The 27500-nt window shown below is 41.2% G+C and overlaps 1 protein-coding gene across 2 annotated transcripts in view; it reads right to left on the bottom strand.

The window, feature by feature from the left end:
* Positions 1 to 1675: 1675 nt before the first annotated feature.
* Positions 1676 to 27500, bottom strand: part of LOC112235138 (acetylcholinesterase collagenic tail peptide-like) — a 35223-nt gene continuing 9398 nt past the window's right edge. Inside the window, exons 7-19 of one of the 2 annotated variants that reach the window (XM_042310534.1) lie at positions 23369 to 23395; positions 19539 to 19610; positions 19389 to 19451; positions 17349 to 17375; positions 17150 to 17194; positions 16807 to 16842; positions 16481 to 16561; positions 5802 to 5898; positions 5263 to 5417; positions 4209 to 4328; positions 3611 to 3734; positions 1968 to 2070; positions 1676 to 1883 (exon numbers count right to left, since the gene is read on the bottom strand). In XM_042310534.1, the coding sequence (XP_042166468.1) occupies positions 1814 to 1883; positions 1968 to 2070; positions 3611 to 3734; positions 4209 to 4328; positions 5263 to 5417; positions 5802 to 5898; positions 16481 to 16561; positions 16807 to 16842; positions 17150 to 17194; positions 17349 to 17375; positions 19389 to 19451; positions 19539 to 19610; positions 23369 to 23395 (1020 nt within the window). In that variant the 3' untranslated portion in view covers positions 1676 to 1813. Of the gene's footprint in view, positions 1884 to 1967; positions 2071 to 3610; positions 3735 to 4208; positions 5418 to 5801; positions 5899 to 16480; positions 16562 to 16806; positions 16843 to 17149; positions 17195 to 17348; positions 17376 to 19388; positions 19452 to 19538; positions 19611 to 23368; positions 23396 to 27500 lie in introns of those variants that run through there. The other variant, XM_042310533.1, reaches the window with a different exon arrangement.

Genomic DNA, 27500 nt, shown 5'->3' with positions numbered 1-27500 from the left:
TTCATACCAGCACCCAGTAAATTGGGCAGTCTTAGCTAGTGTTGATTTTTCAGTGTAATATAGCATTCATTTCATACCAGCACCCAGCAAATTGGGCAGTCTTAGCTAGTGTTGATTTTTCAGTGTAACATTTCTAGTGTTGATTTTTCAGTGTAATATAGCATTCATTTCATAGCAGCACACAGCAAACTAAATGTTCATTTTTTTTCTTCCAATGTAACACTTCCAGTGTTGAATGAAGAGTTAAATTAACACTTTAAAGAGTTAAATGAACACTCAGTGGTGTAAAATAACCTCAGTGTTGGTGTTAATAACCAGAGTTGAACCAAAACCACGCCCATCATTATCATATTTCCCAGCATTCTCTATTGCAGTTAGATTTTTGAAATTGTTTGTTTCAATATCTATACATGTACATTCATTGATTCATCAATCTTATGGTAGTTAAATATAAATAAAAGCATTTTTCTAAACAATTCCAATCTGTTACTTGGACTTATTGCACCCGTTACTGAAATTGATGTCCAAGTTTATATGTTTAAGGTAGTCTCATATATTTGTCTTCTCAACACTGGCAGTCATTCTGAATGCAGGTTGTGGGTGAATAAAAACCTCTACATGTTGAATATCTCCAGTCTGGCTGGATTCCAATAGGAATTACACATCATCTCGCAAGCCAGCATAATGTGACTTGCAGGCTTAATGTGGCCTGTAAACGATGAATTTCAGGCTACTGTTATTAGGGTTTAAAATAATGACATATTCACTTTGAATCTCACCTGGTGAAGGCTACAGGACTGAAAATGAAAGACTGCAAAAAACAAACAATGTCTATGTCACTAGAAAACAAAGTAATGGGTGGTAAATGGTACCTAAAATTCACTCAAAAGCCACCCTGTGAAATATGCAAATAAGGCTTAAAACTCTACAGCAGGGCTATTCAATCCTGGGTCCTGGAGGGGCCAAAACATTTCTGCTTTGGGATGTTTGTATGGTTCTTCAAAGAACCACACCACGTATTTCTCTTCAGAGACTGTAAAATGGTTCCTCTATGGCTTCGCTTTCAATAGCTTTTTTCAGTTCCATCTTTTGCACCTTTAAGTGCGTAGTGAGGAAGCTACAGTGACCGAATGCCTCTTTACTCACTCTGCAGAGGACTGGTAAAAGAGACCATCATTGAATTAACAGTCAACGGCTCCGTCACATTTGACTATCAGTCTAAATTCATTACACGTGGTCCGAGGTTGCTATAGCTACGTGCTGGACGTGGTTAAAACACATTTGTTTGTTTGTTTTTGTTTTGTCGTCGAGATGCATGTCAAATGGATGTTGAAACAATCAAGCTTAACTTTACTGAGATATTTTAGCTTATACACATTACAATCATACTGTAGAACTTCCTGTTTACCTTACACATATTGCGCAATTAGCACCAGTGTTTTTTTTTTAACATTCCTTAAACAGCTACAGCCAGAGATACCAGAGTCACGAGAACAGTCACACAGCCATAGTCATGCGAGCCACACCCCATCCAAACAGAATACAAGGGGTCTCCCGTGGCCAAAGCTGTCCCCCAATAGTAGCTTAGAGGAAAAATGTTTTCGTTTTTCATAGGTACACACAGTCTGTCATATTTGAGCTACGGTGTCCCCCCCCCCTCTGCAGCGCTTTGAAAAGGGCTGCAGACATTTCTAATCTTCTTTACGGAATACTCCAGAACAGAGCTGAAGTATAGACCACAACAAGGAGAGGCTCGCTGAAGGTGGACCAATCACAATTGGTAATACTGCAATGCTGCCATCTTCTCATTGGCTCAGGTGAAGTATTTGCAACCAGTAGAATCGATGGAACAGGACCCAGTACATCTGAGATGGCCAAAAGACCTTAAACGAGAGATGACGCATTATAACAGGTGTGTGTGTGTGTATGTATGTGTGTGTGTGTGTGTGTGTGTAGAAGGAACATACCCAGGGAGATATGATGTGCAGGTCTGGTAACCAAAGTCATTTCCATCACACTCCTCCAGGCCCTCATGACGATATCCATCTCCACAGTACGCCCACCTACAATCTACAGGGAAGAGAGGGAGAGAGAGAGGAGGAGGAGAGAGAGAGAGAGAGAGAGGGAGAGGGAGAGAGAGAGAGGAGGAGAGAGAGAGAGAGAGAGAGAGAGAGAGAGAGAGAGAGAGAGAGAGAGAGAGAGGGAGGGAGAGGGAGAGGGAGACAGAGAGAGAGAGAGAGAGAGAGAGAGAGGGAGAGGGAGAGGGAGAGGGGCGAAGGAGGAGGAGAGAGAGAGAGAGAGAGGGGAGAGAGAGAGGAGGAGAGAGAGCGAGAGAGAGAGGGAGAGGGAGAGGGAGAGGGAGAGGGAGGAGGAGGAGAGAGAGAAGAGAGAGAGAGAGAGGGAGAGAGAGGAGGAGAGAGAGAAGAGAGGGAGACAGAGAGAGAGAGAGAGAGAGAGAGAGGGAGGGAGAGAGGGAGGGAGAGGGAGAGGGAGAGTGCGAGAGAGAGAGAGAGAGGGAGAGAGAGAGAAGAGAGAGAAGAGAGAGAGGAGGAGAGAGAGAGAAGAGAGAGAAGAGAGAGAGGAGGAGAGAGAGAAGAGAGAGAAGAGAGAGAGAGATAGAGAGAGGGAGAGAGGGAGAGGGACAGGGAGAGAGAGAGAGGAGGAGAGAGAGAGAGAGAGAGAGAGAGGGAGGGAGGGAGAGGGAGAGAGGGGGAGAGTAGAGAGAGAGGAGGAGAGAGAGAGAGAAGAGAGAGAGAGAGAGAGGAGGAGGAGAGAGAAGAGAGGGAGAGGGAGAGATAGGAGGAGGAGAGAGAGAAGAGAGAGAGAGAGAAAGAGAGAGAGAGAGAGAGGGAGAGGGAGAGAGGGGGAGAGTAGAGAGAGAGAGAAAGAGAGAGAGAGGGAGAGGGAGAGAGGGGGAGAGTAGAGAGAGAGAGGGAGAGGGAGAGAGGGGGAGAGTAGAGAGAGAGAGAGAGAGAGAGAGAGCAGTAAAGAGGGCAGGAGGGAGACAGAGAGAGGGAACAAGAGAGAGATTGTTTAATTGCTTTGGCACCCCAATGCATTACGTTGATGCTGATTTCGCATTTTAAGTTAATTGAATTAAGTGGGAGAAATAGTGACAGGCTGACGGGAAGCGAGGGAACACCGATGATGTAACTGTAATAGTCTCTATGTCCCTATTTTTCTCCTCTGTCATTTTATGTTTGGATAGAAGGCTTGAGGCTAATGTGTGTGTGTGATTCTCAGTGTGTGTGTGTGTTTGATTCTCAGTGTGTGTGTGTTTGTCTGAGTGTGTGTGTGTGTGTCTGTGTGTTCTCAGTGTGTGTGTGTTTGTCTGAGTGTGTGTGTGTGTGTCTGTGTGTGTGTGTTCTCAGTGTGTGTGTTTCTGTCTGTGTGTGCGTGTGATTCTCAGTGTGTGTGTTTGTGTGTGTGTGTGATTCTCAGTGTGTGTGTTTCTGTCTGTGTGTGTCTGTCTGAGTGTGTGTGTGATTCTCAGTGTGTGTGTTTGTGTCTGTGTGTGTGTGTGATTCTCAGCGTGTGTGTGTCTGTGTGTGAGTGTGATTCTCAGTGTGTGTTGTCTGAGTGTGTGTGTGTGTGTGTGTGTGTGACCTACTGAGACAGGCATCTGTGACGACGTTGTTTCCATCATCACACTCCTCTCCGTTCTGCACCAGTCCGTCCCCACACACACCCACCCGCTCCGGAACCTTCTCTGTCGACTGGAGAGCCTGGAAGGACTACAACACAGTTTACACAACAGGCTCCTATTCATTAAGGCCCACTGTAACAACAGGGTCCTATTCATTAAGGCCCACTGTAACAACAGGGTCCTAACCAAACATCTTGCAACAGTTTCTTAGTGTATTTGTAAAGGATAGTATCACATCGCATAGTATCGTATAGTATAGTGTAGTGTCTTATAGTATAATGAAGTATCTTATAGTATCGTATAGTATAGTGTAGTATCTCATAGTATGGTGAAGTATCTTATAGTATCGTATAGTGTAGTATCTTATAGTATAGTATAGTGTAGTATCATATAGTATCGTATAGTATAGTGTAGTATCGTATAGTATAGTGTAGTATCTTATAGTATAGTGTGGTATGTTATAGTATCGTATAGTATAGTGTAGTATCTTATGGTATTATATAGTATAGTGTAGTATCTTATAGTATAGTGAAGTATCTTATAGTATCGTATAGTATCGTACCTGTATGGGCTGCCAGCCATCTTTGTCTTTGAAGTAGAGAGACCTCTGGTCCTTCCTGAAGGCGATGGCATTGACCGTGTGGAGACGATCCAACTCCTCCTCACTGTCCACTACAAAGATCTACATAGAGACCAGAGACAGTCGAAATAACACAGGAAAACGTGTTGATTCAAGGTACAGAGATTCACAAAGCTCTGGAAAAGAGAGGAATGTTGAAAATGCCCCAAACGTAGGGACTTGATAACTATACTTTTACAATACATTTTTTTTCATGGTCAAAGTTGATGGGGACAGGTCCTGTGTAAATCAGTGTGTGAGAGAGAGAGAGTTTTACCACGGGGACTCTGTGGTAGTTGATGGGGACAGGTCCTGTGTAAATCAGTGTGTGAGAGAGAGAGAGTTTTACCACGGGGACTCTGTGGTAGTTGATGGGGACAGGTCCTGTGTAAATCAGTGTGTGAGAGAGAGAGAGTTTTACCACGGGGACTCTGTGGTAGTTGATGGGGACAGGTCCTGTGTAAATCAGTGTGTGAGAGAGAGAGAGTTTTACCACGGGGACTCTGTGGTAGTTGATGGGGACAGGTCCTGTGTAAATCAGTGTGTGAGAGAGAGAGAGTTTTACCACGGGGACTCTGTGGTAGTTGATGGGGACAGGTCCTGTGTAAATCAGTGTGTGAGAGAGAGAGAGTTTTACCACGGGGACTCTGTGGTAGTTGATGGGGACAGGTCCTGTGTAAATCAGTGTGTGAGAGAGAGAGAGTTTTACCACGGGGACTCTGTGGTAGTTGATGGGGACAGGTCCTGTGTAAATCAGTGTGTGAGAGAGAGAGAGTTTTACCACGGGGACTCTGTGGTAGTTGATGGGGACAGGTCCTGTGTAAATCAGTGTGTGAGAGAGAGAGAGTTTTACCACGGGGACTCTGTGGTAGTTGATGGGGACAGGTCCTGTGTAAATCAGTGTGTGAGAGAGAGAGAGTTTTACCACGGGGACTCTGTGGTAGTTGATGGGGACAGGTCCTGTGTAAATCAGTGTGTGAGAGAGAGAGAGTTTTACCACGGGGACTCTGTGGTAGTTGCCTCGTTGTGTGTAACTGCCGTAGTGTGGGTTGTTGACTCCCACAGCGGTGTTACCACCGTAGGTGTTACAGTCACAGACACCTGGAGATCCCGCTACACCCTTATCTCCCTTCTCCCCTACCAGGTACAGGCCTGGAGGGGAAAAACACACATATAATAACACAAAACACAATCATTTTAATTTGTGTGTGTTGTGTCCTACAGGTGGTCTTATCTTACCTGAGGCAGGTAGTCCAGGGGATCTTATCTTACCTGAGGCAGGTAGTCCAGGGGATCTTATCTTACCTGAGGCAGGTAGTCCAGGGGATCTTATCTTACCTGAGGCAGGTAGTCCAGGGGATCTTATCTTACCTGAGGCAGGTAGTCCAGGGGATCTTATCTTACCTGAGGCAGGTAGTCCAGGTGACCTTATCTTACCTGAGGCAGGTAGTCCAGAGGGTCTTATCTTATCTGAGGCAGGTTGCCCAGGTGACCTTATCTTACCTGAGGCAGGTAGTCCAGGGGGTCTCATTTTACCTGAGGCAGGTAGTCCAGGGGGTCCAGGATGACCAGAGGGACCAGCAGGACCTGTAGGACCCATTGGACCTGGGGTTCCACCCTGACCCTTCATACCCTACACACACACACACACACACACACACACACACACACACACACACACACACACACACACACACACACACACACACACACACACACACACACACACACAAAAGGTGACCTACAGTGGTCTCCATAACTATTGACACAGGTTTCCATCCAATTGGCAACAGCTTTCCATTCGAATATTCTAAAAAAAAAATCCACATGAGCATTTTCCCAAAACAAAGACGTGTTTCCTTCACATGGACTTGTTGCGGATTAAAGGCTGATGACGTAACGCACACACACCCTCTAGCTGTTAACTTCCTACGTACCGAATACAATATAAGAGTTCAATGGACTCCACTGATGTTTTCTGTCTCAAAACATACGAGTTATACAACGAGTGAGCTATCTGCACGATGCTGACTAGAGTTCACGTGTAGTTTTTACATCATGAGATTATTATGGACAAAAGAGTACGATTATTTTTACGTGTCAAACGGTAGCCAAAGCATCGATCGTCACGTCACCAGAATAAGACCCTCGATATTTATTGGAAATTGAGCATCAAACTCGACACTTTGGCCTTTTGTCACCCTGTGATGATCATCATAAATGATTTCATCTGTAACCTAATAAACTGCATGCTTTCCTGATGAGTCGTAGCCGGATGACCACACAACAAGTTTACTTCGATAGTTTACTTCGATAGGATGGTTATTATATCAATATTTTTACTGACACAAAAAAATATCCCACCTTGTCTAAAGGATTTTGTTTCGTAGACAATTTGGAAAGTTTAGAAAATATTTAATTTCTGTTTCCATCAGACGCACAAATATCCCCCCCAAAAACGCCCCTGATATTGATTTTTATTCATTTATTATTATTATTATTATTTTTTAAAATTATAATTCCAGACCAGTTACAAACTTATACGAAAAACAACTTACAGACACACAAAATCAACGACTATCTCATCTGCCCAACCAGTAGGTTCACACCTCCATCCCCTAGTGCCCTAACCCTAAACAACAACTACATCTCATCTGCCCAACCAGTAGGCTCACACCTCCATCCCCTAGTGCCCTAACCCTAAACAACAACTACATCTCATCTGCCCAACCAGTAGGCTCACACCTCCATCCCCTAGTGCCCTAACCCTAAACAACAACTACATCTCATCTGCCCAACCAGTAGGCTCACACCTCCATCCCCTAGTGCCCTAACCCTAAACAACAACTACATCTCATCTGCCCAACCAGTAGGCTCACACCTCCATCCCCTAGTGCCCTAACCCTAAACAACGACTACATCTCATCTGCCCAACCAGTAGGCTCACACCTCCATCCCCTAGTGCCCTAACCCTAAACAACAACTACATCTCATCTGCCCAACCAGTAGGCTCACACCTCCATCCCCTAGTGCCCTAACCCTAAACAACGACTACATCTCATCTACTCAGACCTCCATCCCCTAGTGCCCTAACCCTAAACAACGACTACATCTCATCTACTCAGACCTCCATCCCCTAGTGCCCTAACCCTAAACAACGACTACATCTCATCTACTCACCCCTCCATCCCCTAGTGCCCTAACAATAAACAACAACTACATCTCATCTACTCAGACCTCCATCCCCTAGTGCCCTAACCCTAAACAACGACTACATCTCATCTACTCACCCCTCCATCCCCTAGTGCCCTAACCCTAAACAACGACTACATCTCATCTACTCAGACCTCCATCCCCTAGTGCCCTAACCCTAAACAACGACTACATCTCATCTACTCAGACCTCCATCCCCTAGTGCCCTAACCCTAAACAACGACTACATCTCATCTACTCAGACCTCCATCCCCTAGTGCCCTAACCCTAAACAACGACTACATCTCATCTACTCACCCCTCCATCCCCTAGTGCCCTAACCCTAAACAACGACTACATCTCATCTACTCACCCCTCCATCCCCTAGTGCCCTAACCCTAAACAACGACTACATCTCATCTACTCACCCCTCCATCCCCTAGTGCCCTAACCCTAAACAACGACTACATCTCATCTACTCACCCCTCCATCCCCTAGTGCCCTGACCCTAAACAATGACTACATCTCATCTACTCACCCCTCCATCCCCTAGTGCCCTAACCCTAAACAACAACTACATCTCATCTACCCAACCAGTAGGCTCACACCTCCATCCCCTAGTGCCCTAACCCTAAACAACGACTACATCTCATCTACTCACCCCTCCATCCCCTAGTGCCCTAACCCTAAACAACAACTACATCTCATCTACCCAACCAGTAGGCTCACACCTCCATCCCCTAGTGCCCTAACAATAAACAACGACAACATCTCATCTACTCACCCCTCCATCCCCTAGTGCCCTAACAATAAACAACGACAACATCTCATCTACTCACCCCTCCATCCCCTAGTGCCCTAACAATAAACAACTACATCTCATCTACCCAACCAGTAGGCTCACACTTCCATCCCCTAGTGCCCTAACAATAAACAACAACTACATCTCATCTGCCCAACCAGTAGGCTCACCCTCCATCCCCTAGTGCCCTAACAATAAACAACGACAACATCTCATCTACTCACACCTCCATCCCCTAGTGCCCTAACAATAAACAACGACTACATCTCATCTACTCACCCCTCCATCCCCTAGTGCCCTAACAATAAACAACAACTACATCTCATCTACCCAACCAGTAGGCTCACACCTCCATCCCCTAGTGCCCTAACAATAAACAACGACAACATCTCATCTACTCACCCCTCCATCCCCTAGTGCCCTAACAATAAACAACAACTACATCTCATCTGCCCAACCAGTAGGCTCACACCTCCATCCCCTAGTGCCCTAACCCTAAACAACGACAACATCTCATCTACTCACCCCTCCATCCCCTAGTGCCCTAATAATAAACAACAACTACATCTCATCTACCCAACCAGTAGGCTCACACTTCCATCCCCTAGTGCCTGCATTATAGTTTGCCACATGGCCTTAAATTGTACCTATTTGTTTCTCTCAGTCGCCAATGCTATTTCAATATTTCAATAATAAATCGTTCGATTTTTCCATTGTTTCAATGATGGCGTATTGATTGATTTCCATGTTTTTTAAGTTTACGTTATTTCAAGATGAGAATAGAATCGATAAGAGAGAATCGTCCAGCCCATTGTGTATCTCACGACACTCATGCCTTGAAATATCCAGACAGACAGATTAAAAGCACCTTTACATTGTAATACCTTTGACAGACAGCTTCCTAGCTCCGCCCATAACTTTATGACATCATAGCGTTCCCAGAGGACGTGGTTTATTGAGTCAATGTTAGTTTTACACTTAAGACATGCGACTTCCGTTGTGCTGTAGAATTGGTGAATTTGGTCTCTTGTATAATGCATTCTGTACGTTAGTTTACACTGGGTTAATCGTACATTTTCGCTAACTGTAATTTCGTTAGTTTACACTCCAACTTTCCCTCCATCTTGTGCCAACATGAGTTCTTTTTAAGTCCTGGTTCCAATAGTTTATATTCTTTTCTAAGAGATAGCCAGTGGGAAATGCTCTCTGCAAGTTTTGTATATCTTATCATATGAACATTATTTTCAAATCAGACTCCTTCAAGGTTGCTCGAATGTCCACAAGATTTCAAATATACATTTCGTGATATGTAACTTTTAGATGCATTTATTTGAAAATATCTACATCTACAAATATATACTTTGGTCAGTCCAAAATGGCTTTTTAAAACTTTCAAGGAATTAAATATATTTCCTGTGACCAAGTCATTAATGGTTTCTATTGGTTCTTGTAGAATACGCATAATATTTTAATGTAATATTGTTATATTGTGTAATATATTGTCATAGTGTTCTATATTGTCATAGTGTTCTATATTGTTATAGTGTTCTATATTGTTGTATTGTTCTATATTGTTATAGTGTTCTATATTATTATAGTGTTCTATATTGTTGAAGTGTTCTATATTGTTATAGTGTTCTATATTGTCATAGTGTTCTATATTGTTATAGTGTTCTATATTGTCATAGTGTTCTATATTGTTATAGTGTTCTATATTGTTGTAGTGTTCTATATTGTCATAGTGTTCTATATTGTCATAGTGTTCTATATTGTTATAGTGTTCTATATTGTTATAGTGTTCTATATTGTTATAGTGTTCTATAGTGTTATAGTGTTCTATATTGTTGTAGTGTTCTATATTGTTATAGTGTTCTATATTGTCATAGTGTTCTATATTGTTATTGTGTTCTATATTGTCATAGTGTTCTATATTGTTATAGTGTTCTATATTGTTATAGTGTTCTATATTGTCATAGTGTTCTATATTGTTATAGTGTTCTATATTGTTATAGTGTTCTATATAGTTACAGTGTTCTATATTGTTATAGTGTTCTATATTGTTATAGTGTTCTATATTGTCATAGTGTTCTATATTGTTAGAGTGTTCTATATTGTTATAGTGTTCTATATAGTTACAGTGGTCTATATTGTTGTAGTGTTCTATATTGTCATAGTGTTCTATATTGTTATAGTATTCTATATTGTTATAGTGTTCTATATAGTTACAGTGTTCTATATTGTTGTGGTGTTCTATATTGTCATAGTGTTCTATATTGTTATAGTATTCTATATTGTTATAGTGTTCTATATAGTTACAGTGTTCTATATTGTTATAGTGTTCTATATTGTTATAGTGTTCTATATTGTTATAGTGTTCTATATTGTTATAGTGTTCTATATTGTTATAGTGTTCTATATAGTTATATTGTTATAGTGTTCTATATTGTTTTAGTGTTCTATATTGTTATAGTGTTATATTGTTATAGTGTTCTATATTGTTATAGTGTTCTATATTGTTATAGTGTTCCATATAGTTACAGTGTTATATATTGTTATAGTGTTCTATATTGTTATAGTGTTCTATATTGTTATAGTGTTCTATATAGTTACAGTGTTCTATATTGTTATAGTGTTCTATATTGTTATAGTGTTCTATATTGTTATAGTGTTCTAGTGTTCTATATTGTTATATTATTCTAGTGTTCTATATAGTTACAGTGTTCTATATTGTCATAGTGTTCTATATTGTTATAGTGTTCTATATTGTTATAGTGTTCTAGTTTTCTATATTGTTATATTATTCTAGTGTTCTATATTGTTATAGTGTTCTATAGTGTTATAGTGTTCTATATTGTTATAGTGTTCTATATTGTTATAGTGTTCTATATTGTTATATTGTTATAGTGTTCTATATTGTTATAGTGTTCTATATTGTTATAGTGTTCTATAGTGTTCTAGTGTTCTATATTGTTATAATGTTCTATATTGTTATAGTGTTCTATATTGTTATAGTGTTCTATATTGTTATAGTGTTCTAGTGTTCTATATTGTTATGTTATTCTAGTGTTCTATATTGTTATAGTGTTCTATAGTGTTATAGTGTTCTATATTGTTATAGTGTTCTATATAGTTACAGTGTTCTATATTGTCATAGTGTTCTATATTGTTATAGTGTTCTATATTGTTATAGTGTTCTAGTGTTCTATATTGTTATATTATTCTAGTGTTCTATATTGTTATAATGTTCTATAGTGTTATAGTGTTCTATATTGTTATAGTGTTCTATATTGTTATAGTGTTCTATATTGTTATAGTGTTCTATATTGTTATAGTGTTCTAGTGTTCTATATTGTTATAGTGTTCTATAGTGTTATAGTGTTCTATATTGTTATAGTGTTCTATATTGTTATAGTGTTCTATATTGTTATATTGTTATAGTGTTCTACATTGTTATAGTGTTCTATATTGTTATATTGTTATCGTGTTCTATATTGTTATAGTGTTCTATATTGTTATAGTGTTCTGTATTGTTATAGTGTTCTATATTGTTATAGTGTTCTGTATTATTACAGTGTTCTATATTGTTATAGTGTTCTGTATTGTTATAGTGTTCTATATTGTTATAGTGTTCTGTATTGTTATAGTGTTCTATATTGTTATAGTGTTCTATATTGTTATAGTGTTCTATATCGGTATAGTGTTCTGTATTATTATAGTGTTCTATATTGTTATAGTGTTCTATATTGTTATAGTGTTCTATATTGTTATAGTGTTCTATATTGTTACAGTGTTCTATATTGTTATAGTGTTCTATATTGGTATAGTGTTCTATATTATTACAGTGTTCTATATTGTTATAGTGTTCTGTATTGTTATAGTGTTCTATATTGTTATAGTGTTCTGTATTGTTATAGTGTTCTATATTGTTATAGTGTTCTATATTGTTATAGTGTTCTATATTGGTATAGTGTTCTGTATTATTATAGTGTTCTATATTGTTATAGTGTTCTATATTGTTATAGTGTTCTATATTGTTATATTGTTATCGTGTTCTATATTGTTATAGTGTTCTATATTGTTATAGTGTTCTATATTGTTATAGTGTTCTATATTGTTATAGTGTTCCATATTGTTATAGTGTTCCATATTGTTATAGTGTTCTATATTGTTATAGTGTTCTGTATTATTATAGTGTTCTATATTGTTATAGTGTTCTATATTGTCATAGTGTTCTATATTGTTATAGTGTTCTATATTGTCATAGTGTTCTATATTGTTATAGTATTCTATATTGTTATAGTGTTCTATATTGTTATAGTGTTCTGTATTATTATAGTGTTCTATATTGTTATAGTGTTCTATATTGTTATAGTGTTCTATATTGTTATAGTGTTCTATATTATTATAGTGTTCTATATTGTTATAGTGTTCTATATTGTTATAGTGTTCTATATTGTTACAGTGTTCTATATTGTTATAGTGTTCTATATTGTTATAGTGTTCTATATTGTTATAGTGTTCTGTATTGTTATAGTGTTCTATATTGTTATAGTGTTCTATATTGTTATAGTGTTCTATATTGTTATAGTATTCTATATTGTTATAGTGTTCTATATTGTTATCGTGTTTTGTATTATTATAGTTTTCTATATTGTTATAGTGTTCTATATTGTTATAGTGTTCTATATTGTTACAGTGTTCTATATTGTTATAGTGTTCTATATTGTTATAGTGTTCTGTATTGTTATAGTGTTCTATATTGTTATAGTGTTCTGTATTGTTATAGTGTTCTACATTGTTATAGTGTTCTATATTGTTATAGTGTTCTGTATTGTTATAGTGTTCTACATTGTTATAGTGTTCTATATTGTTATAATGTTCTTAACTATGAAGTTGTTCATATTCTTAGCTTTATATAAAATAAACATGTAAAAGATTCTGGGGATGAGCATCTTCAATATGTCCCCATTGTTCCTCTTTAGTGAATTTCACTATATGTCCCAAGTAAAAGTCTTGGGTGGCGAGTTGGAAGATCAAAACCACCCTCAGACTCAGGAAGGTTAAAACCACCCTCAGACTCAGGAAGGTTAAAACCACCCTCAGACTCAGGAAGGTTAAAACCACCCTCAGACTCAGGAAGGTTAAAACCACCCTCAGACTCAGGAAGGTTAAAACCACCCTCAGACTTTGGAAGGTTAAAACCACCCTCAGACTCAGGAAGGTTAAAACCACCCTCAGAAGGTTAAAACCACCCTCAGACTCAGGAAGGTTAAAATCACCCTCAGACTTAGGAAGGTTAAAACCACCCTCAGACTTAGGAAGGTTAAAACCACCCTCAGACTCAGGAAGGTTAAAACCACCCTCAGACTCAGGAAGGTTAAAACCACCCTCAGACTTAGGAAGGTTAAAACCATCCTCAGACTTAGGAAGGTTAAAACCACCCTCAGACTCAGGAAGGTTATAACCACCCTCAGACTCAGGAAGGTTAAAACCAGCCTCAGACTCAGGAAGGTTAAAACCACCCTCAGACTCAGGAAGGTTAAAACCACCCTCAGACTCAGGAAGGTTAAAACCACCCTCAGACTCAGGAAGGTTAAAACCACCCTCAGAATTAGGAAGGTTAAAACCACCCTCAGACTCAGGAAGATAAAACCATCCTCAGAAGGTTAAAACCACCCTCAGACTCAGGAAGGTTAAAACCACCCTCAGACTTAAGAAGGTTAAAACCACCCTCAGACGCCGGAAGATAAAACCATCCTCAGAAGGTTAAAACCACCCTCAGACTCAGGAAGGTTAAAACCACCCTCAGACTTAAGAAGGTTAAAACCACCCTCAGACTCAGGAAGATAAAACCATCCTCAGAAGGTTAAAACCACCCTCAGACTCAGGAAGATAAAACCATCCTCAGAAGGTTGAAACCACCCTCAGAGAGGCACATTTCATTTCACACCAAAGTGCAGTAACTGCAGTCGACCGTCGTATTTTGGACGCAGTAATTGCAGTGTACTGCAGATGAAATGTAGTTACAGTGCAGAATTACTGCAGTATAATTTTTGGAGTTATTTTGACGCAGTTGTTCTCTATCTCTCTCTCTCTCTCTCTCTCTCTCTCTCTCTCTCTCTCTCAGCTGTTAATTGTATATCCTGAGATTTTTCAGTATTCATTGAGCTTTCAATATTGGTCAGGTATATCAGAAGATCATCTGCAAATAAGTTTATATTCATGTTTACCAATACCTGTTACGTTTGGGTCCTGTCTTATTCTTTCTGCAAGCAGTTCAATTGCAAACAGGAGAGGGGAGAGGGGACATCTTTGTCTTGTGCCCATTTCTAAAGCAGTTTCAGATAAAGTATCAGATAATGTATCTGTTTGTGTATTTTTTTAATTTTTTAAATAAAATGTCTTATTTCAGGTGGAAAGTTGAAAGCTTCCAATGTTTTGAATAGAAAAGGCCATTCCAGATGGTCAAAAGCCATTTTTGGCATTAACAGCCATTACTGATAAATCTATATCAATTTTTTTTTTATTTTTTTTTTTACATATTGTACTGAACTGAAACGTGCTCTTGTATTTGTCTGTAAGTGTCTATTTTCAACATGTATTAAGTCTGGTAAGATTTTTTTCATTCTATTGCTTATGAGCTTCTCTATTATTTTATTGTTACAATTTATTAAACTTCCAGTGCATTCGGAAAGTTTTCAGACCCATGGACTTTTTCCACATTTTGTTACGTTCCAGCTTTATTCTAAAAATGATTAAACCGTTTTTTTTCCCTCATCAATGTACACACAATATCACATTTACATAAGTAAACAGACCCTTTACTCAGTACTTTGTTGAGGCTTCCGAGTGGCGCAGCGGTCTAAGGCACTGCATCTCAGTACTAGAAGTGTCACTATAGACCCTGCTTCGATCCCGGGGTGTATCACAACCGGCCGTGATTGAGAGTCCAATAGGGTGGCGCACAGTTGGCCCAGCATCATCCGAGTTAGGAGAGGGTTTGGCAGGGGTAGGCTGTCATTGTAAATAAGAATTTGTTCTTAACTGGCTTGCCTAGTTAAATAAAGGTTAAATAAATAAATAAAAAAGCTAATTTGGGAGTGATTACAGCCTTGAGTCTTTGGTATGACGCTACAAGCTTGGCACGCCTTTATTTGGGGAATTTCTCCCATTCTTCTCTGCAGATCCTCTCAAGCTCTGTCAGGTTGGACGGGGAGCGTTGCTGCACAGCAATTTTCAGGTCTCAGTCTCAGAGATGTTTGATCGGGTTCAAGTCCGTGCTCTGGCTGTGTCACTAAAGTACATTTGGAGACTTCTCCAAAAACCACTCCTGCGTTGACTTGGCTGTGTGCTTAGGGTCGTTGTTCTGTTGGAAGGTTAACCTTCATCCCAGACTGTCTGGAGGAAACCTGGCTAATCCCTGCCACTGAAAAACATCTCCACAGCATGATGCTGCCACCACCAGGCTTCACCATAGGGATGGTGCCAGGTTTCCTCCAGACATGACGCTGCCACCACCAGGCTTCACCATAGGGATGGTGCCAGGTTTCCTCCAGACATGATGCTGCCACCACCAGGCTTCACCGTGGAGATGGTGCCAGGTTTCCTCCAGACATGATGCTGCCACCACCAGGCTTCACCATAGGGATGGTGCCAGGTTTCCTCCAGACATGACGCTTGGCATTCAGGCCAAATAGTTCAATCTTGGTTTCATCAGACCAGAGAATCTTGTTTCTCCTGGTCTGAGAGTCCTTTAGGTGCCTTTTGGCAAACTCCAAGTGGGCTGTTATGTGCCTTTTACTGAGGAGTGGCTTCCGTCTGGCCACTCTACCATAAAGGCCTGTTTGGTGGAGTGTTGCAGAGATGGTTGTCCTTCTGGAAGGTTCTCCCGTCTCCACAGAGGAACTCTGGAGCTCTATCAGAGTAGCCATCGGGTTATTGGACCAGGTTTGTAGAAATGTTTATGACATTTTAGCAAATTAATTTTATTTTAAACTGAAATACCGTTCTGCTTTGTCATTATGGTGTATTGTTTGTAGATTGATGAGAAAAAAAACTAACAATTTAATCCATTTTAGAATAAGGCTGTAACGTAACAAAATATGGAGAAAGGAAAGGGGTCTGAATACTTTCCAAAGGGACTGTACACCAGTTACATCCTGGACACTGAAGATACACACTAACAACATGCACACCAAACCCTCTTTGAGGACTCTCTTACATGTTGTCCTCTCTTCCCAGGTCGGCCAGTTGGTCCTCTCTTTCCTGAAATTCCTGGGTCTCCCTTCGATCCCATCGCACCCTGAGAGAGAGAGAGAGAGAGAGAGAGAGAGAGAGAGAGAGAGAGTAGGAGAGAGAGACAGAGAGAGACAGAGGGAGAGAGAGAGAGAGAGAGAGAGAGAGAGAGAGAGGACAGAGAGAGAGAGAGAGAGAGAGATAAAAAGTAGTAAAATATAGATTATATGGGATTATATAATAAATTGTTTATATAATACATTATTTCTCACCACATAATTAAATCAAACAATTGATCTATGTGTTTCTAACCTTCTGTCCCAACATCCCAGAGAGACCTACGGAGCCCTAGGAGAGACAGAGAGACAGAGAGACAGAGAGAGAGAGTGTTACTGAATCTAAGAACAAGACCTACGGAACCCTAGGAGAGACAGAGAGAGAGAGTGCATGAAGACAGCCAATTAAACAGGTAGCAGTCAGCTAGCACATTTTAGGAATTACTGAATCTAAGAATCTAAGAACAAGACCTCTACGGAGCCCTAGGATAGATAGATAGATAGAGAACCTCTGAGCACCATGGTTTATGTTTCCAGGAAGGTGACACCAATGAATAACAATCTTCACTAGCAAGCTAATGTCCATTAACAACACCCACCTTGTTGCCCTTTGGTCCTAAAATGCCTGAATTACCACGAGACCCCTGGCAGAAGAGAGAGAGACAGAGCGAGAGAGAGAGAGAGAGAGAGAGCGAGAGAGAGACAGGGAGAGAGAGAACCAGTATAAGAAAATGCTAATCATTATGGGTAATGTAGTTTGAACAGCATGCTCTGAATCAGACCATAATCTGAGCTCACCTTCTCTCCTTTATAACCAGGAAGACCCTGGTGAAGGAATGAAAGGACAATAATGAACCTATTTTCTCTTTAGGGTTTAGAATGTGTGTATGTGTGTTCATGTGTGTGAGAGAGGGGATCTCTTTTTTTCTTGTGTTTAGAATGTGTGTATGTGTGTTCATGTGTGTGTGAGAGATAATGTGGAAACAACGTTGATTTAACCAGTTTTTTCCCAGTGAGATGCAAGGCTCCGAGGTCCTCTGATAATAGCCTACGAGCCTCGTCCTTAACAACATTCCTGTGTTTTGACAGGTGCTGCTCGCAGATAGAGCGAGAGAAAAAAAAGACCAATTTGATAAATTGACGCACATATTTCATATGAATATAGAAAACTTTTTGTAAATGGCCAAGTTCCCTTTCTCATCAATAAATGCATCAGTTCAGCAGCTCACGTCAGCAGGATAGGAGGCCTTTTCATTGAAAGGGACGTCTACCGCGGATCGCTAAAATAATGATAATGATCACACTACGTAAATGTAAATATTATATCAGTATAGCCTTTTATCGTCTAGACGTTGAAGTGTATTCACTCCTATAATAAAATAAAAACATCCAGATGAATTTTTATTTATTTAACCAGGCAAGTCAGTTAAGAACAAATTGGTATTTACAATGACAGTCTAGGAACAGTGGGTTAACTGGTCTAGGGACAGTGGGTTAACTGGTCTAGGGACAGTGGGTTAACTGGTCTAGGGACAGTGGGTTAACTGGTCTAGGGACAGTGGGTTAACTGGTCTAGGAACAGTGGGTTAACTGGTCTAGGAACAGTGGGTTAACTGGTCTAGGGACAGTGGGTTAACTGGTCTAGGGACAGTGGGTTAACTGGTCTAGGGACAGTGGGTTAACTGGTCTAGGGACAGTGGGTTAACTGGTCTAGGAACAGTGGGTTAACTGCCACTTTCAGGGGCAGAACGACAGATTGGTACCTTGTCTGCTCGGGGATTTGAACTTGCAACCCTTTGATGCTCTAACCACTAGGCTATCTGCCTCCCCCTCTAACCACTAGGCTATCTGCCTCCCCCTCTAACCACTAGGCTATCTGCCTCCCCCTCTAACCACTAGGCTATCTGCCTCCCCCTCTAACCACTAGGCTATCTGCCACCCCCTCTAACCACTAGGCTATCTGCCACCCCCTCTAACCACTAGGCTATCTGCCACCCCTCTAACCACTAGGCTATCTGCCACCCCTCTAACCACTAGGCTACCTGCCTCCCCCTCTAACCACTAGGCTATCTGCCACCCCTGTCATTGACACCTAGCCTACTGGTCAGTCTGGACACTTTGTCACTTTCCTATCTGTGCAGGTCAGTCACTTTCTGTTTTCTTTTCATCTTGAAAAAAATACTTTAGATATTGGTGCCTATCACTAATAGCCTAATACTCCTCCCATCGACAGAGATTCCTTGTGCTGCTGCTTGACGGGTTTAGAACAAGGCGCTGTGCTAAAAGGAAATTCCTATCCGACTGTTCCAGTCTACTATTCTAGGCTTAGTTTTATTATTGATAATACAATTCTAGAGCAAACAGAAAAACAATATTACCAGGTTGAAATAACTTTTCTTTCGGTTGTATTTTTTCTCTTTCGTTTATTTGACGCTTACGGACAAGGTTAGTAAATGTTTCAAGTAATCGCGCCCAACCCTGTTTTATTCTGTCCACAAGAAAAGCAACGAAAGGATCGCGTGCTTCCCGTAACTCGTTCAATTACAGCTGAGATGATTAGTAGAGAAGTAGAGAAGTAGAAGTAGATATAGTAGAGCCTGTTTTCAGACACGTTTAAACAGACAGTCGTGTGTGTGCGCGCACACGCGGCCAAACCAGTTGCCGAATAAGGAGTTCTCTTTCTCTGCAGCATTCACTGTGAAATATAGCGGTTGACGGCGGTGCTTCGGTGTCGGAGAAAAGGGACCTATTTTTTTGTTGTCTTGTGTTTATGACGTGTGAATGTGTTTTTCCTGACTTCATGCCCGTGAGAGAGGGAAATGTGTCTGTGATACAGACCTTGGTTCCAGGTGGTCCTCTCAGCCCAGGCAGGCCCATCAGCCCCAGCTCTCCTTTCTCTCCCTGGAACCAGAAGGTTAATTCACCTGAGTGTTGTTGACACAGGGAGACCATCATAGTGAGGTATTTATTATGGGGGGGGGGACTTACTTTGGGTCCCTCTGGACCGGGCCATCCGGCTGGTCCCTGTCTCCCTGGTAACCCAGGAGGACCAGTACGACCCTGGAGTACACACATATCAACTTGATTTGGATCCAAACACAAGCATTTAAGGTGCAACAGACCAAACAATTATATGAAATATTCTAATACATCAAACACAAAAAGTTTAATAAACAACTCTTCCCCGGTTCCTTGGTGTACAAGAGATGTGTTTTCTGTCAATATACCTGGTCAAATAATGGTAATAAACAACTCTTCCCCGGTTCCTTGGTGTACAAGAGGTGTGTTTTCTGTCAATATACCTGGTCAAATAATGGTAATAAACAACTCTTCCCCGGTTCCTTGGTGTACAAGAGGTGTGTTTTCTGTCAATATACCTGGTCAAATAATGGTAATAAACAACTCTTCCCCGGTTCCTTGGTGTACAAGAGGTGTGTTTTCTGTCAATATACCTGGTCAAATAATGGTAATAAACAACTCTTCCCCGGTTCCTTGGTGTACAAGAGATGTGTTTTCTGTCAATATACCTGGTCAAATAATGGTAATAAACAACTCTTCCCCGGTTCCTTGGTGTACAAGAGGTGTGTTTTCTGTCAATATACCTGGTCAAATAATGGTAATAAACAACTCTTCCCCAGTTCCTTGGTGTACAAGAGGTGTGTTTTCTGTCAATATACCTGGTCAAATAATGGTAATAAACAACTCTTCCCCGGTTCCTTGGTGTACAAGAGGTGTGTTTTCTGTCAATATACCTGGTCAAATAATGGTAATAAACAACTCTTCCCGGTTCCTTGGTGTACAAGAGGTGTGTTTTCTGTCAATATACCTGGTCAAATAATGGTAATAAACAACTCTTCCCGGTTCCTTGGTGTACAAGAGGTGTGTTTTCTGTCAATATACCTGGTCAAATAATGGTAATAAACAACTCTTCCCGGTTCCTTGGTGTACAAGAGGTGTGTTTTCTGTCAATATACCTGGTCAAATAATGGTAATAAACAACTCTTCCCCGGTTCCTTGGTGTACAAGAGGTGTGTTTTCTGTCAATATACCTGGTCAAATAATGGTAATAAACAACTCTTCCCCGGTTCCTTGGTGTACAAGAGATGTGTTTTCTGTCAATATACCTGGTCAAATAATGGTAATAAACAACTCTTCCCGGTTCCTTGGTGTACAAGAGGTGTGTTTTCTGTCAATATACCTGGTCAAATAATGGTAATAAACAACTCTTCCCGGTTCCTTGGTGTACAAGAGGTGTGTTTTCTGTCAATATACCTGGTCAAATAATGGTAATAAACAACTCTTCCCGGTTCCTTGGTGTACAAGAGATGTGTTTTCTGTCAATATACCTGGTCAAATAATGGTAATAAACAACTCTTCCCCGGTTCCTTGGTGTACAAGAGATGTGTTTTCTGTCAATATACCTGGTCAAATAATGGTAATAAACAACTCTTCCCGGTTCCTTGGTGTACAAGAGGTGTGTTTTCTGTCAATATACCTGGTCAAATAATGGTAATAAACAACTCTTCCCGGTTCCTTGGTGTACAAGAGATGTGTTTTCTGTCAATATACCTGGTCAAATAATGGTAATAAACAACTCTTCCCCGGTTCCTTGGTGTACAAGAGGTGTGTTTTCTGTCAATATACCTGGTCAAATAATGGTAATAAACAACTCTTCCCCGGTTCCTTGGTGTACAAGAGGTGTGTTTTCTGTCAATATACCTGGTCAAATAATGGTAATAAACAACTCAAGGCCCCATAAAATTATATTTTCTATTTTCTGGAATTCTGTTTTCTTTGTTTTATATTTCCTGGCTTTCAATTATTATTATAATATTTTTTTACTCTCAATATTACAATTATTCATAGCGAAAACAACGAAAATGTATGTTCTGAGTCCATGTCAATGCTTAAATCACAAACAAAAACTAAACAAATGAGTATTTTTTTAAGTGTAATTCCCCTTTAATTTGTGCATTAAGAAAGAGAGGGAATGTATTGGTCTCGTGATATTTCTGATAGGCCTACGGCTCATGGCAGAGCTTTGCTAAACAGTGATCACCAAGTTGACACAAACATTCACAATATCTTTCTGTCTTTCTTTCCACCGCTATCATTACTAGCATCGCTAATTGGCAACAAAAAAAACCGGAGTGATTGACAAATGTGCACACCAATCAGACAGACAAGAACAATATTGCTAGACATTAATTGGCAGATATTGTGTTAGGTTTGGCTTTTTAAGCCAATCGTGGTTAACCAGGGGCGGGATAGGTCAGCCGGAAGCTTTATGTTTCTGACAGTTTGCGATGGAACACATTTAAAAAATGCTTTCAGAACTGCTTGGCGAGCCAATCAGAGGTGGGCTGGTAGCTATTTGATAGCGATCCCTGAGCTAATATATTATCTGCCACGGAGTGTGTATTCCTTCAGCTCAGTGTCATTAACCAGTGGGCTTTAGAGTGGTGTGTGAGTGTGTGTGGTGTGGTGTGTGAGTGTGTGTGGTGTGGTGTGTGAGTGTGTGGCCAGAATATCTTAGTGATTTACCATAGAGAACACAAGCACTTAGGGAGATTAGAACTGCAGAGGGGGATGCAGTACACACACACACACACACACACACACACACACACAGTTGATGGACCAGAGCCAAGAAGGAGAGAGAGACACTGCAGAGGAGAAGGAGAGAGACACTGCAGAGGAGAAGGAGAGAGACACTGTAGAGGACAGGGAGAGAGACACTGCAGAGCACAGGGAAAGATACACTGCAGAGGAGAAGGAGAGAGACACTGCAGAGGAGAAGGAGAGAGACACTGCAGAGGAGAAGGAGAGAGACACTGAAGAGGAGAAGGAGAGAGACACTGCAGAGGAGAAGGAGAGAGACACTGCAGAGGAGAAGGAGAGAGACACTGCAGAGGACAGGGAGAGAGACACTGCAGAGGAGAAGGAGAGAGACACTGCAGAGGAGAAGGAGAGAGACACTGCAGAGGACAGGGAGAGACACTGCAGAGGAGAAGGAGAGAGACACTGCAGAGGACAGGGAGAGAGACTGCAGGGGAGAAGGAGAGAGACACTGTAGAGGACAGGGAGAGAGACACTGTAGAGGACAGGGAAAGAGACACTGCATAGGACAGGGAGAGAGACACTGTAGAGGACAGGGAAAGAGACACTGCAGAGGAGAAGGAGAGAGACACTGCAGAGGACAGGGAGAGACACTGCAGAGGAGAAGGAGAGAGACACTGCAGAGGACAGGGAGAGAGACTGCAGGGGAGAAGGAGAGAGACACTGCAGAAAGAGACACTGCAGAGGACAGGAGAGAGACACTGTAGAGGACAGGGAAAGAGACACTGCAGAGGAGAAGGAGAGAGACACTGCAGAGGACAGGAGAGAGACACTGCAGAGGAGAAGGAGAGAGACACTGCAGAGGAGAAGGAGAGAGACTCTGCAGAGGACAGGGAGAGAGACTGCAGGGGAGAAGGAGAGAGACACTGCAGAGGACAGGGAGAGAGACACTGCAGAGGAGAAGGAGAGAGACACTGCAGAGGAGAAGGAGAGAGACACTGTAGAGGAGAAGGAGAGAGACACTGTAGAGGACAGGGAGAGAGACACTGTAGAGGACAGGGAGAGAGACACTGTAGAGGACAGGGAGTGAGACACTGCAGAGAGAGAAGGAGAGAGACTGCAGAGGAGGGATAGAGAGAGAGGGAGAGGGAGAGAGAGGGAGAGAGAGAGAGAGAGAGAGGGGGAGAGGGTTAGAGAGAGAGAAAGGGAGAGAGAGAGAGGGAGAGATGGGTGAGGGAGTGAGAGGAGGAGTGTCTCACCTTTGACCCTGGTCGTCCGATCTCTCCCTGGAGGACGAGAAGAAATGAGGGATGAGGAGACGTGTGTTCATTTGTACTCACCGAGAAGGATGACAAAAACACACACACACGATGAGTCTCTAATGGTGTCGAAAACATTAGAGGTCATACAAGGCATACATCTCCCTCTCTCACGCACAGAAACAGAAACACAGACACACAGACATGTTGACAGACAGACAGACAGACATGTAGACACACAGACATGTTGACAGACAGACAGACATATAAATACACAGACACACAGACATGTTGACAGACAGACAGACATGCAGACAGACAGACAGACAGACAGACAGACATGTAGATACACAGACATGTTGACAGACAGACAGACAGACAGACATGTAGATACACAGACAGACAGACAGACAGACAGACATGTTGACAGACAGACAGACACACAGACATGTTGACAGACAGATAGACAGACATGTAGATACACAGACACACAGACATGTTGACAGACAGACAGACAGACATGTTGACAGACAGACAGACACCAGGGCTTCTGTTTGGAAAATGTGGCTCCGGACAAGACATATGCATTGGTTCAATAACCTGATGTCTGGTGTCCAACCACAGTTCTCAGGACAGAAATCACATTCAGTTTATGGTCATTAATCTTAACAGAACATGTAACTCAGATTCAACTGCGTGAGTCATTCTTAAGGAATTCCGATGAGTAGTAGATGATAGAAGATACACGAGGCGCGTCCATAAGGTGAAACTAAAGCTTTTCCTAAAGTAAATTGAATGAAATGGCCAAAATGATTTAGCCTAATTATCTTACTCCTGTCTTTGCCACTGAGGATCATTCACTTTATTTGTTTTGTTTTTAAAGTTGTGGATTGTTTTACATCGCATAGACTACAGTTGGAAGGGCCTGCAATGTGGGCAGAGAGCGCAGCAAATGCCAAAATAGGTGATTGTTGAGTTGCAACTGTCAGTGAAAAGCAGGACGACCCAGCGAGGCATTTAAAAAATACAATCGATGGAAAAAGAAACAAAAAAGAAACAAAATGCCTATTTCTGTAAAGAGAAGACAATAAAAACAGTCCGATCTGTCTTTTGGTTATACAAATTCTCAATTTAACTGAGCAAAACGTTGTCTTGTTGGCAGCAGCGAAGAACACTGGCCGTGTCCCTGATTAGTTTGGCAATATTCACTGTATATTTCATTGGGGCGGCAGGGTAGCCTAGTGGTTAGAGCGTTGGACTAGTAACCGAAAGGTTGCAAGTTCAAATCCCCAAGCTGACAAGGTAAAAATCTGTCATTCTGCTCCTGAAAAGGCAGTTAACCCACTGTTCCTAGGCTGTCATTGAAAATAAGAATTTGTTCTTAACTGATGTGCCAAGTTAAATAAAGGTAAAATAAAAAACTTCTGTTTGTTTTTGGACGATAATCTCCTCCTCCATGTTGTATTTGTGTCTCCCCTTTTCGTAGCACTAATATATGGATCAGACAATGTTATTTGTTATTGATCTGTTTGTCACTGTCAGTAAAGTACTCTACCCTGTCATTTTTTAAATCTTAATAATGAAAAAAGATTCTGCTAATGTCTCCAGTCATATCATGTGTAATATAATTGCACGAAATGTGTTTATAAAACATTTTCCTGTGCGAAAGAAGGAGAATAATTGTATCTGATATATAGCCTATAGTCCTACTCTACGCCACCACGCGCTGCATTGAACAGTCTTTTGTTTTTAGGCGAACAGTGAATGATTTATATTATTAGGTTAAATTATGACTATCCAATCTAATCATCACATTGGGAATAGAAGGTTATATTACATACGTTTGCAAATGCGCGGTAGCATGGAATGCTTCCTATTTTAAAGTTGTGTCTTGATGGCGCACATTAGCTTCCCCAAACTTGAAAACCCAAGCGTCGCCTATATTAGAATAACTGCCCACATTTACTTTTCCTCAGCCAACAGGACAAGTAACGAATAACAAAATCATTAGCCTATGTCAATCTACTATCCCCTATAGTAGAAAATATGACCTATTCTGTTGGTTCATACAAGCAGTAGATGTAGGCTACGTCCAGTTATTAGCGTAGCAATGAGCAACAGGGCAGTAGGCTACGTCCAGTTATAAGGGTAGCAATGAGCAACAGGGCAGTAGGCTACGTCCAGTTATAAGCGTAGCAATGAGCAACAGGGCAGTAGGCTACGTCCAGTTATAAGCGTAGCAATGAGCAACAGGGCAGTAGGCTACGTCCAGTTATTAGCGTAGCAATGAGCAACAGGGCAGTAGGCTACGTCCAGTTATAAGCGTAGCAATGAGCAACAGGGCAGTAGGCTACGTCCAGTTATAAGCGTAGCAATGAGCAACAGGGCAGTAGGCTACGTCCAGTTATAAGCGTAGCAATGAGCAACAGGGCAGTAGGCTACGTCCAGTTATAAGCGTAGCAATGAGCAACAGGCCAGTAGGCTACGTCCAGTTATAAGTGTAGCAATGAGCAACAGGGCAGTAGGCTACGTGCAAATGTTCGTTCCATAATGCAATTAGCAGGACAACCCCATTGTGACAAATAAGAAAATATCCGTTAGAAATATAGAAATCTAAATATGCAACAATTAGCATGGGTTGCTAATATGACTAGGATTATCAACAACTAGCATGGGTTGCTAATACGTATATATGTTTTCAAAATGCCTACTGCCTCCAGCTCATTGCAAAGTGGTGTGTGACACGCTGAAGTCTGCAGAGTTTGCCGATGCACTTGAATGGCGAATGGGAAGCGTGATTCAATTACCAGTTAAATAATGAATAAATGTGTAGCTCTTTTTAATCATGGATATTGTTTTTTTACTCACCGTTGCCTTTATTATTGTTACGCAATTGTGAAACTTAAAGCATTAAAGCAATGACAAGCTTGGTACACCTGTATACCAGTCAACAGTTTGGACACACCTACTCATTCAAGTGATATATATATATATATATTTTGTTTACAATTTTCTACATCGTAGAATAATAGTGAAGACAACAAACTATGAAATTAGACTTATCGAATCATGTAGTAACCAAAAAAAGAGTTAAATCAAAATATTTTATATTTTTCAAAGCGGTCATCCTTTGCCTTAAGGACAGCTTTGTCAACTCTTCACATTCTTTCAACCAGCTTCACCTGGAATGCTTTTCCAACAGTCTTGAAGGAGTTCCCACATATGCTGAGCATTTGTTGGCTGCTTTTCCTTCACTCTGCGGTCCAATTCATCCCAAACCATCTCAATTGGGTTGAGGTCGGGTGATTGTGGAGGCCAAGTCATCTGATGCAGCACTCCATCACTCCATCTTGGTCATTTAGCCCATACACAGCCTAGAGGTGTGTTAGGTCATTGTCCTGTTGAAAAACAAATGACAGTCCCACTAAGCGCAAACCAGATGGGATGGCGTATCGCTGCAGAAGGCTGTGGTAGCCATGCTGATTAAGTGTGCCTTGAATTCTAAATGATTCACTGACAGTGTCACCAGAAAAGCCTGATCACACCTCCCCCTCCATGCTTCACGGTGGGAACCACACATGCGGAGATCATCTGATCACCTACTCTGCGTGTCACAAAGACACAGCGGTTGGAACCAAAACTCTTTGGACTCATCAGTCAAAACAACAGATTCCCTTCAGTCTAATGTCCATTGCTCGTGTTTCTTGGCCCAAGCAAGTCTCTTCTTCTTATTGGTGTCCTATAGTAGTGGTTTCTTTGCAGCAATTCAACCATGAAGGCCTGATTCACACAGTCTCCTCTGAACAGTTGAGATGTTGAGATGTGTCTGTTACTTAAACTCTGTGAAGCATTTATTTGGGCTGGTAACTCTAATGAACGGATCCTCTGCAGCAGAGGTAACTCTGGGTCTTCCTCTCCTGTGGCGGTCCTCATGAGAGCCAGTTCCATCATAGCGCTTGATGGTTTTTGCGACTGCACTTGAAGAAACTTTCAAAGTTATCGAAATGTTCCGTAATGACTCACCTTTATGTCTTAAAGTAATGATGGACTGTCGTTTCTCTTTGCTTATTTGAGCTGTTCTTGCCATAAAATGGACTTGGTATTTTACCAAATAGGGCCATCGTCTGTATTC

This window comes from Oncorhynchus tshawytscha, linkage group LG31, assembly GCF_018296145.1.
Source record: "Oncorhynchus tshawytscha isolate Ot180627B linkage group LG31, Otsh_v2.0, whole genome shotgun sequence".
Taxonomy (NCBI): Eukaryota; Metazoa; Chordata; class Actinopteri; order Salmoniformes; family Salmonidae; genus Oncorhynchus; species Oncorhynchus tshawytscha.
The sequence above is the reverse complement of the archived record's forward strand: the minus strand, read 5'-3'. Positions and strand labels throughout refer to the sequence as shown.